Source organism: Ambystoma mexicanum, chromosome 6p (assembly GCF_040938575.1).
Source record: "Ambystoma mexicanum isolate Mex_15411 chromosome 6p, UKY_AmexF1_1, whole genome shotgun sequence".
Taxonomy (NCBI): Eukaryota; Metazoa; Chordata; class Amphibia; order Caudata; family Ambystomatidae; genus Ambystoma; species Ambystoma mexicanum.
Window position 1 is genome coordinate 1,012,543,128 of NC_090935.1, and position 12,507 is coordinate 1,012,555,634.

At 44.1% G+C, this 12,507-nt stretch overlaps 1 protein-coding gene across 1 annotated transcript in view; it reads left to right on the plus strand.

The window, feature by feature from the left end:
• The window catches only part of SLC27A6 (solute carrier family 27 member 6), a 678,599-nt gene that overhangs the window by 334,126 nt on the left and 331,966 nt on the right, over positions 1–12,507 (plus strand). Inside the window, exon 5 of the mRNA XM_069625623.1 lies at positions 6,748–6,942. Coding sequence (XP_069481724.1) covers positions 6,748–6,942 — 195 coding nt within the window. The remainder of the gene's footprint in view (positions 1–6,747; positions 6,943–12,507) is intronic.

Sequence of the window (12,507 nt, forward strand, 5' to 3'; positions counted from 1 at the left end):
ATATTCGTGCACCAAGAAAAGATATTAGGTAATGGGTGGAACTAGTGCCTTATACAGCACAGTGTTCAGAAGAATTCTGATTAAAAAGAAATCCATAACGTTTTACCATCAGGTCTGAAAGGGACTTCAGGTACCTGTCCACTGGAGCCTTTCTATGCAGTAAATAATGTATGTGCTCGTCAGAATATTGTCTGATTGAAATACTATGTGCATAGTAGGTAAATATAGATTTAATGCACATCACTGAGCAATTACCACAGTGGGAAACATGATAATGATATGTCCTATGCCCATACTGCATACTGGGCCAACGTATGTAATTACACCAGTTTTAAAGTATATACTGGGAGATTTAACCCACATCCTTCATCCTCCACTACTTGGGTATATTCCAAGATCCAGAAAGCAAATAATAAAAACGAGGTATGGAGGAGCAACACACGTGAAATTGGTGAATTTCCGAGCTCTGCTGCTGTCCTAGACATACTTTGCTCACAACTTTTCCCATCTGTGGCCGTGACGTCAAATGAATGAGCTGGGTTTGTGAGGGATTTGTCCGCTCACCTACTGCAATCTGCCCCTTGAAAAAATTCACTTGGATATAGAGCATATAGTGTGATTAACGAGGATTCCTTTGCATTATGCCGTTCATTTCCTAACTTGGCTTTCATGCCATTAGCCTTTTTATTCAGCCTTAGCTTTGTAGCTAACAACATCATCATGCTTTGACTCGTATTTGTATTTTTATTTTTATTTGTTTACTATTTGTTTGTAAAGCGCACCTCACCCTGAGGTAACTGGGCACTGGAAGGGCTTAACATGTTACAAGCAGTGCATTCAAGGTAAACATAGTTGGTACGTTACAAATAAGTAAATGCATAGGTAAGCACCGTTGGTATGTTACAAGGTGGTAAATACATAGGTAAACACAGTTTGTATGACCAAAGTCACAGGTAGGTCTAATGCAAGAAGGAAGGTCTTAGGTGAAGGTGTGACAAGAAAGAAGAACATATGAACATAACTAGGGATGTCAAGAGTATGAAAGCTAGATATATGCGTCTGGGCATGAATGTCTGTTGGGCCTCAGATGTTAGCTTTCTCTTCGAGCCAGCTTTTTACTTTTGTTCTGAAAATCTCGAAGGAAGGTTGCATTTTAATGGATGGTGGTAAAGAGTTCCAGAGTTTGGCGGCTTGAACTGGGAAGTTAGCGCCACCTGTGGTTTTTAGGTTGAACCTCGGGACGGTGAGAAGTTGGGAATGGGTGGATCTAGTATGGCGGGCCTGTTGATGTTTGGAAAAGTCGGCCAAGTAAATGGGTGCAGAGTTGGACAGGCATTTGTGGGTGATTGCTAGAGCGCAGAGAACTATTCTGTCGCGCACAGACAACCAGTTTGAGTTCTGTCTTAGGCTCGAGATGTGGCTGGATCTAGGAATGCTTAATGCAGACCTTAAAGAGTTATTCTGTAACACCTATAATCTATTCAGATTGAGTTCTGAGGAACCTAGGAAGTGTGTGTTACAGTAGTCTATTTTAGAGTGCGCCAGAGTTCTTGCTAACGTCATACAACTGGTTGGGGAAAGGTAAGATTTACAGGCGTTAATCAACTTATTGGTGTATGCTGTAGATGATGCGATAGTGCTAACTTGTGTTTTTAGTGATAAGGTAGAGTCCAGGTATACTCCCAGTGTTTTTATTTCTTTTGCGACTTTAATTAGGTTGCCATCTATATTGAAGGATGCATACTGTGTGTCGAGTTTGGATAGGCGTGCTTGCGTGCCGACAATCAAGTGCTCGGTTTTTTCGTCATTTAGACAAAGGCTGTGGGCCGCCATCCAGGCCTGGATTTCAAGGTATATGTCATTGATTAAATTACAGTCATTTTGATAGCATCCTGACAGCGTGAATGAGAACCTGTGTGTCGTCTGCGTAGTTTGTGTAGATGACACCCAGGTTGTCGAGATGGTCGAAGAGGAGTTTTGTGAAAATGTTGTATAGCGTTGGTGAAATGCAGGAACCTTGGGGTACCTCACAGTAGATGGAAATTGGGTCTGCTGAGGCTGAGAAGACTCTTGTGGTGCGGTTGGTCAGGAAGTATTTAATCCATTTGGCTGTGTTAGTGGAGAATTCTGCTGCTATGGACAGGTGTTCAGTAAGGATCTGGTGATCAACCAGATCGAAGGCAGCTGAAAGGGCTAACAGGAGTAGGAATGAAAGTTTGCCTTTGTCTTTGGCCTCGTCCATCTGTATTTTCAGATCCAGCAGGGCAGTCTCGGTCCCGTGTCTAGGCCGAAAGCCAGATTGGCGGAGGCCGAGCAGGTTATTGTCTTCTAGGTGTTTCTGGATTCGCAGATATGCAACTCTGTCCAGGATCTTCAGGAGGAAGGGGACAGTGGTTATAGGTCTGAACTTGGTTGGTATATTAGGGTCTAGTGAAGGTTTTTTTAGAACGTGCATGACCCATGCCTCATTGAGGTTATTAGGGACCTGGCTGGTGTTGAAGGATGTGTTTATTAATGTGACGATGAATGGGGAGAGCTCCTTGGCTGCTTCCTTGATAATGGGTGCAGGGCAGATGTCTCCTTGGCATCGTGAAGGTTTTAGGCCTCTAATGATATCTTCAACTTCTTTGGCTGAGACTGAGGAGAAAGCAAACGGTAGGTATTTTGGTGCTTGTTGCTTGGGTGAGCGGTTGGGAGGTTTGATGCTGGTGAGACTAGTTTTTTTTTGCTTCAATTTTCATTTGGAGGGAGGCAATTTTGGCAGAGAGGGCTTTTTGTATTTTAGCACACCATGCTGCGTCCTTTTTGCAGACCTCTGAGGGAGGGGCTGGAGATACCAACTCTCTTAAGATGTTAAATAGCTCCTTCGTCTTAGATTTGTCAATCTGGAAAAATGAATACCCTTTATTTGAATGATAGACATAACTTGATGGCCGTGGGCCAACCGTCTTATGCACCGAATTGGAGAACTATGAACTGCTATGCTTGACCGACGGGCGGCCATTTTAAATGTAGTAAGAATCGCCATTTTGCTTGTTAACCATTGCTCATTGCTTTTTGTCTTAAAACTGCTTTGCAGCTTGCAATTCTTGCGGATTCTGCTTGCTCTGCTCAACTGTTAACATTTTTGTCTGACTATGAAAGGACAAGGTCGCGGGACTGAAGAGTTTGCTGAAACTCCTCATGAGTAGCCCAGAGAGGAATGCCCACGCTCCCTCTCTGTAGCCTTGGGAGGAAGCTGCAGGGCATTTAATCACTTCACAGCTGCCAGCCAGTCTCGTACGATGGTAGAATATGTTAGAGGAATACAGTTAAAGGCTTGAATTATGCTTCTCTTACGACCCCCCCCTCGCAAAACCCTTTAGAATGTGACGGCTCCCAGGACACGAATAGTACCACATAGATAGCAAAGCTTGGAATGTGGCTCTTCCCCCCCGTGTACAGATTGCTTCCAAGAACAGAAACACCGTGTTCTAAAAGATGCCTCCGTACTTTCTAAATTGCACATTGTTACTAGAATAGAAAGCATTATAATCGTCATACTCGTCGGATATGTCCATCGTCATCCCGAGTTCAAAGGAACTTAATACAGAGGGGTGTTGAACATGACTTTGCTGATTGTATGATATGCAGATTGTATATATGTAACTGACGCACGTAATTCGCTCTCTTGCGTCCCTCGAGGTCTAGGACACTCACGTCGCGGGGCGTGAGATCAGAATTGGCCAATTGATATATTTTGCTTGCAATAAACCCTAGCATTGGGAATTTGAAACCTCGTGTCTGGCGCATCTTTTTGTGTATGGTCATTGCCTTCTTTCCATAGCACGAGGGACCCCTAGGGGCCCGTTTCAGATTGAGCATTGAGAATTCTGCTATTGTATGTTTCTTTTTTAGTAGCGAGAATGGAAGCTTTGTAGGTGGGTGAGGCTGTGTTGTATGTAGCTTTATTGTCGAGGGTTGGTGACTTAATCCAGTTCTGCCAATCTTTTTTTATTTCTCAAGATTTTGAGTTCTTGAGTGTACCAATTGTTGAGATGGGCAATTGGTTTAGTCTTTTTTAGTTTGAGTGGTGCAATCGTATTCAGAGCAGACTCAAAGGTGTTGTTGTAGAGGTCAATTTGGTTAGTACTATCTAGGTTCTTGTAGGTAGAACTGTCCATGATGATGTTGATCAGTGGGCGCAGGTTGGTCAGAGTTATGTTCCGCGCGTTCCTAGATAGGGTAGGCGGGGCTGGGCTAGGGGGTAGTATTGTGATTCCTTGGATATCGAAGGCTATATAGTGGTGGTCTGTCCAGGCCACAGGTGTATTCTGGAGTATTTTTATGGAGCAGTTGAGATCTGATAACCAATCAAGGGTCCGACCTTTAACATGTGTCGGCTCTGTAATGCAATGTTTGAATCAGAGTTGGGAGATGGAGTTTTCGAGGGAGAGGGCATTGGGGTTATTATTTTCCTGAAACCCAAGGTTCATGTCTCCAAGTAGTATGATTTGGGAACCTGGTTTAACATTGGTGGCTGTTAGTAGGCCTGTAATGTCTTCCACAAAGTTGGAGATGGGGCCTGGGGGCCGGTAGACAAGGTGCAGTAGTATAGTTTTAGTAGCGGTTAGCGGGAACTTAACTGAGAGGAGTTCAGCTGAAGGTAGACTTGCTAGGTTAGTATCTCTCAGGCCTAGGCTAATTTTGGCAATGAAGGCTAGACAACCTCCTCTTCCTGTATTTCTATCAGATCTAGTGATAGAGTAGCCCTCTGGCAAGGCTAGGTAAAGTGCAGGGCCAGCTGCCTGGTGAAGCCAGGTCTCTGTGATAGCCAGGAAGTCAAGACTGTTTTCAACGATGATATCTGCAATGTTTAGAGCATGGGCAACTAGTGATCGTGCATTGATCAAAGCACCTTTGATAGTTGGTAGTGTTACAGGGATAACACAAAGTGGTTTATTAGAGGCAGTATGACAGGTTGTCTTGAGCAGGTTGGCGGTATCCTGCGGTGACAGGATAGGTGTCTCTGTGAGGCCAGCTAGTGAAGAGTTGGGCATGTGTTTGGTGGGATGGCTGGCATTTGGGAACACCATGTTGCAGGCTTTGAGTGAGAGGGAAGTCGAGAGCCTTGTCTCTTATTTCTAATGTTATTGGGACAAGGTATGAAAGGAGAGGGGGAGTGGCAAACCGTTGGATCCACTCTGTTGGTCTTAGTTGCTTAGTATAGGTATCATGGTTGTGGGTGTTGACTATAGGAGTGTGGTTTTCTGCGGTCTGGGACGGAGGGAGGAAGGGTGAGATGGCTTGGACTAATGGGAGAATAGTAGCCATGGTGAGGATGACTGTGTGAAAGGCGTCCCTAGTATGGCTAGCTGAAAAGGGCTTGCCTGGGCTACTTAGTGTGTAGTTATATAAGGTGCTAGCCAGGAGCACAGCAGCTTAATGCACAATTAGAATAGCAAAAGCAGTTAAAGAAAAGTAGCTAGCAGGATAGATATTGGCTAGTGTGGAACAAAACAAAACGCAGTGTCATGGGGTCATGATGCACAATAGCTTAAGTATAACAAGAGCAGTTGATACATAGCAGGAAAAATATTGGCTAGCAAGAAACAAATCACAATGACGAGAGGTTAGGGTGCACCGTAGTGTAGTGCAGGCAACAAAGATAGGACCTTGAGATAATAGCTAACCCAATAATAGATCAAAATAGCATAGTGTTCAGGACTTCCAAGAACACTGGTATAGTACTGATACGGAACATCGTGCAGTAGGGCTTAGTACAATAATATAGGAGTAATGCGAGAAACAGCACTATGTAGAGCCATGTGCGTAGGCTGATACGTTGAAATAGGCCTAATGCTGGTCACAGCCGAGCAGCGGACATTGCAACATGTACATAACCTTAGCTAGAAGAGACATAAGTGGCATATTGTATATCAGTGTTTTACATTATCAATTTCCTCAGGCATGGCGACATTGATTCAAAAGCCAAGGTTTGGTCATTTTAGGTCTGATCACCTGGGGACCTATTTGCCACTTTGTATGATGTGATGTGGCTCAAGAGTATTTTAACAGTAGAACAAATTCAAACAAAATGTTCTGCTTTCAGACTTTTATTATCAGACTACAAATGAGATTGTGTGCAGCTAGAGTTGCAGGTTAACTTTGAAAGTATGATGCAATGTAATTCAGAAACCTTATGACTGCTCTAACACTGTAGACTGTTCCTCCCAAATATGTCTGCCTTTGCATTTTACACAGCAGCAGCACTAATGAACAGTTTCTTTCTTTGGTGTCTGTGCAGTGCTCTGACTGATAGCCAGTGGGATTGGAACTTGAAAAGGGGTATTGAGGTTGGCAGGATTTGTGTGAGTGCCAAACCAATTTCCAATGAAGCATGGAAGTCCTTTGAGGGCTTTCAAAATGGCCTGGTAGGTACCCTAGTTGCAGAACAGGAATGTCAAGGTATGCAAGTTTTGTCATCAGCGTGCTCCTGGCCACCCCATAACCTTGCAGGCACCTCCATGTTGAGCCTAATGTGTAGTCCGCAACCGTCTACAGTGAGGTTTATTTGTATTTAAAAACTATTTGTTTTAACCCTGGATCCAAACGAAGTCATTCTGTTGTGTCAGATGTATTGCTTCCTTAAAATGTATGCATACTGGATATATTTATCTTGTGTTATGCACCGACTATAATGCAAATTTAGAAAACCATTTGGAAGGAATGACCGTCAGCCTAACTCCAAGTGTCTCATGTAAACAGAAAGAAGGCGAAAAGGATCACAAGGTGCGCATGGCAGTTGGGAATGGCGTCCGCCCCGATGTGTGGAGAGAATTCATTGATCGATTTGGTGATATCAAGATGTGTGAACTCTACGGAGCTACAGAGGGAAACATTTGCTTCATGAACCACACAGGAAAGGTTGGCTCAGTGGGGCGCACCAATTTCTTTTACAAGGTAAGAGGTGCTACTTTTCTCTTTCAATTGGGGTTGGGTGCTCTGATCGTCTCATGTCATTCATTAGATAAATTAATAAACTTTGGGCCTCATTATGACCCTGGTGGAATGGGTTTATTGGCGCCGGTAATGGTGCCTGTGCAGGTAAACCCATTCCTCCCTATTACGAGGTTCCCTCGCGGGACCCGCTCTGGACGTCTGGTCAGACCAGACCTCCTTTGCGAGTCCTGTGAGGGGACCAGAGAGCTAACAGGCCCGTTATTTACGGGCCCGTTGTTAGCTCCCTCCCCATTCCCATTGAGCCCTACTGGGGCTCAATGGGAATGGGGATGGGTAAATTGAATAAGGAATTACTGGGTCCTCCAAGGTTGGAATGGGCCCGGTAATTCCTCATCCAAGGAACCCGGACCTGGACCCGAGTTTGGAGGCAGCCATGCCGCAAATAACCGCATGGCTACCTCCAAACTCGTAACGAGGCCCTTAATGTAAAATTGCCTTGTTCTCCTGAGCCCCACTACCGTATTTTACTCCAACACACTTTCCCTTTCTGTCTTCCACCTGTTCTTCTTTACCCATGCATTTGGTCTCCACTTCCTGCTATTCTTTGTGGGAAGATGCCATGGAATTTAGACCACCTGTACATTTCCTGCACATTGCAAAACCACCTGGTGTAGGTAAGTGTGCGACAAATCCCACCTGGCATGCGAGTATAGGTTTCTCCATTTGCCCTTCCCTGACCCTCCCGTCTGTAGTCTTTGTTGCTATGAGCAGAAGACCCGGAACGGCGACCATGCTCTTTGGTACTTCTGCCTCTCCATGTTCGGTACCAGGCTGTAGCCATGAAAACGTTTCAGCTTTCAACAAAGAGATTTCTGAGTAGTTGAAATGGAAGTTCAGTGACCCTAAATTAGGCCCTGGCACTATCATTCCTCACTGGCTTTTTGTTTTTCACTTGCCAGCTTCAAACATCTCCAAAACATTGATCTCCTTCTCTCTATTGGCACCCAGAAAAAAAGCCCCATTAGGATAAGACTAACTTTTCTTCAAGGTAAAACGTTGTATTGACAGTTATGACTGGCATTGTCAAAATCGCAAAACATACACTTCAGTCCCAGCTGGCTTCAGCCAATTATTGAAGTACATGGACCAGGTACACCGAGAGCTGAAGTGGTTCATTGTAGGGGACCCATATGCCAAATATGTAGCTTTCTGGAAGATGTAGTATTTATTGATCTACGCATAGCATTCCTCACATATGCACTGCAAAAGCATTTTTCATTCTTCGTGTTTGATTCTTGCATTTCCAATTAAAATTGCACAGTTTGTGTTTGCCATCACATTCAGTATACTGATTTGCACCAAAGGTTTTGGCTTGAGCTAAGGGGATATGTTAATGGTAAGGGGTTAATAATTGCTGTTCTTTATGCTTCATTGCAACTCAGTCCATATTACTGTGGTGTGGTGCAAAATGATAACATCGGCTTTTATGCAGTACCAAATTCAACCCCCCTTTTTTCAGTATGTGTTCTGTGCATTGCCAATATTGACTTACACCAGGTTCAGCCCAAAGCCTCACACATCTTTGATGTCCTGGGTGTTAATGTTAGCAGTGCACGGTGGCGCGAGTTATGGTTGCTTAGCTTACCATAACTCGCAAATTTCAGGTGTTTTTTGGTTTTACTTTGAACCATAACGCCCCTTTAACAACGTTTATTTTACTGAATTTCATAGGTTTTTAGTAGTGCAACTTAACCATAACCTCCCTTTATCAAATATTATTTTACTGAATATACATATTCATAGTGTAAATTTGATAGATGTTTACTAGGATTCCCTTACTTTATATACATGTAACATAGAACATACTGAACCCCTAGCTAGTGATTTTGATGTCCGCGGACTGTGCGAATGTCCGCGGACAACACCAATACTACCCAAAAACTCAGGGGTATCTTAAATTGTTATATCATGCCATATGAACACTGTACAAGTTGAAAAAACAACACACAAACTCATTATATATAGTAATAAATAAGAATTAGAACTTATATATCTAACACATCAAACATCCATTTAAATACCATATATAGTCAAATGGAATATACCAAAACAAGAAAGGCATGCTTCTAACATAATTACCTCACAGAAACTGCACAACTAGGAGCAGCAGCAGATCTACAGAACAGTGAGAAGACAACTTACCACAATCTAGTAAGTAAACTTTTTGTTATGTGTGTGTTAATTTAGTCCTTTGTGTTTGTTTTTTAAAAAGCCAGTTTTGGTGTCCGCGGACAACACAGGTGTCCTGAAATGTTCGTAAATAAATGAAATGGGGGTATCCAGAGGACACTATACCTGTCCGTACTGTTCATAGGCAGGTTGAAACTGTTCTAAGAACACATCAATTGTCCCGGGATGTTCGTAAATAAACAAAATGGGGGTGTCCTCAGGACGCTATGCCTGTCCGTATTGTTCGCTGGCGAGTTGAAACTGTTCTAAGAACAAACGCCTTTCCGTAACTGTTTGTTTCATTTGTGTCGCACTTTTAATTAGTTTCAGGACCCGAATACTGTCCGTAGAACACCAACGCGCATGCGCAAAACAGTTTCAGTGCATTTGGTGTCCTGCAGACACCGGTTCCCTTTGCGGACATGTTCGCGATGCCATCATGTGACCGCGCCCATGCTGAGCGTTTGTTCATGATTGCGGACACTGTTCATGTCCCCGAACAATTTAAAACTACCTTTTCAGGCAATCCACAATATTTTATAATAATAAATCACCATAGCACAAGTCCCAGACAATAATCCTGACTTTCTACATACTTTTTGGGACTTTTTGAGCCTTTTTTTGGTGTTCAATCTGTCTGCGAACAGCGCGGGTGTCCGTGAAGCGCGCACCAGCACCCCTATAAAAGGCCACACGCCAGAGCTCATCCTCATTGTGTTTCTGGCTACCTGACAGAACACTGTACTTTGGCTGCCTGATTTTTCAGAAACCTGATGGCACCCATGGCTCCTCTGCTTCCACCTGGTGCTACATCTGCCTCAGCACTACCCCCTCCACCACCACCACCTCCCCAAAGGCCTGAAGAGGGGAACATGAGTGAGGATGTAGAGGAGGATGAAGAGAATGAGGTAGAGGAAGTCCCTACTACCAGCACTCGCCGTGACCCTTGGGTGTGGCGGTTATTTACCATTCATGGTAACGTACCCAAGGCGCGTGCGAACAAAGTCACCTGCAATGAATGCAAAATGGTGCTCAGTCGCGGGAGGCTTGGTTCGTACAGCTTTGGTACGACAACTATGAACCGACACCTAAAGTCACTCCACGGTGGGGCCATTCGCAAGTTTGTACCTTGCGAGGAGCATAGTAGGTTGAGTTCCTCTACTACATCCTCCGTTTCCGATCCTGTCACGACAAGGAACACTCCTGTGGGAGAGCATATCCCTCCAGCTGCCTCACAGGCCATTCGCTGATGACCCTTACCTTTCGAGGGTCACAGTTGTGTGTATGTACTGTGACACAGTACTCTGCAGGGGGGAGAGACTTTGTAGTGCTTTTGAAATTACAGTCTCAGAGCACGAAAAGACCTGCCCACTACCTAAGTAAGGCCCACCCTACATCTTCCTCTCTCCATCCACCCTTTCTTATCCCTGTGGTTGGTGTCCCCCCTTACCCTCCTTTCCCCTCCTCTCCTAGTGTGTCGTGTGTAAAAAAAAAAAAAAAAAAAAAATAAAACAACAAAAATAAAAAATAAGGCTCTTTTCAGAGCCACCTTTCACAGTTTAAAAATAGAAGTGGCAAATAAATGGAGCAGGGCCCTGTGTATTTTTTAGAAGTCCACAGACAGTTCGCGGACATCTAAAATTTTGGGGTGCTGCCCTATCATAACCATTGCACTTTTCTCTGGGAGGAAGTGGTGGCTCGGAAAAGAGCCTTTTGGTGGTGTTTGTTTGTGTTTGAAAAACTTGAAATGGTCAACACCTACTGCAAAATGGATGGCCAAAATTCCAAAAAAGGTCACAATGCATTTTGTAAATTTCTCAGAAAAATCTGATTGCCAGCGTAAGATGGATTCCATCCCTGCGAAAAATGTATGTGCTACTCAACATAATATTTTCATTGTGAAAAGAGGACATGCCAACATCTCTTAGAAAGGCACAAACAGCCTTATTGACATTGCGCCTCGCTTTCTCCATTTGTGGACCAAATGAAGAAGAATGCAGCCACATTTTTCTCTGCACAATCCAAGAAACAATTACTTGAGAATTTGGAAACATGTCCATGACCTTCCCAAGTCCTTCTTTCATTGCAAATTACAAAGAAATTCCAGACACATGTCCTAAACTATTCCCTCCACAATGAATTATCATTATGTCTGGATGATGCTCTGTCTCCAAAGTAGCACAGAGAGGTAGCAAGTCCAGCTACTTCATTCCACGCACTCCATGCCACTGCACTTCCACATGTGGGAATCCAATATCTACAGCTACTCCGCAGCTTTCTGCATGCACCTTCAACCAATGTATCCACGAGTCTCCCAAAATCCAGAATAAGGAATTACTGGGTCCTCCAAGGTTGGAATGGGCCCGGTAATTCCTCATCCAAGGAACCCGGACCTGGACCCGAGTTTGGAGGCAGCCATGCCGCAAATAACCGCATGGCTACCTCCAAACTCGTAATGAGGCCCTTAATGTAAAATTGCCTTGTTCTCCTGAGCCCCACTACCGTATTTTACTCCAACACACTTTCCCTTTCTGTCTTCCACCTGTTCTTCTTTACCCATGCATTTGGTCTCCACTTCCTGCTATTCTTTGTGGGAAGATGCCATGGAATTTAGACCACCTGTACATTTCCTGCACATTGCAAAACCACCTGGTGTAGGTAAGTGTGCGACAAATCCCACCTGGCATGCGAGTATAGGTTTCTCCATTTGCCCTTCCCTGACCCTCCCGTCTGTAGTCTTTGTTGCTATGAGCAGAAGACCCGGAACGGCGACCATGCTCTTTGGTACTTCTGCCTCTCCATGTTCGGTACCAGGCTGTAGCCATGAAAACGTTTCAGCTTTCAACGAAGAGATTTCTGAGTAGTTGAAATGGAAGTTCAGTGACCCTAAATTAGGCCCTGGCACTATCATTCCTCACTGGCTTTTTGTTTTTCACTTGCCAGCTTCAAACATCTCCAAAACATTGATCTCCTTCTCTCTATTGGCACCCAGAAAAAAAGCCCCATTAGGATAAGACTAACTTTTCTTCAAGGTAAAACGTTGTATTGACAGTTATGACTGGCATTGTCAAAATCGCAAAACATACACTTCAGTCCCAGCTGGCTTCAGCCAATTATTGAAGTACATGGACCAGGTACACCGAGAGCTGAAGTGGTTCATTGTAGGGGACCCATATGCCAGATCCCAGGTCATGCTCCTTTCCGGAATCTCCATTTTAAACTCCTGTAAGGATTATCACATGGATGTTTTATCAAACTATTATGGGCCCTAGAATATATGATGCCCCCCCTCGTTTGTAATTTTACATGGCAACATGGGGGCGCCTTGATATGTCC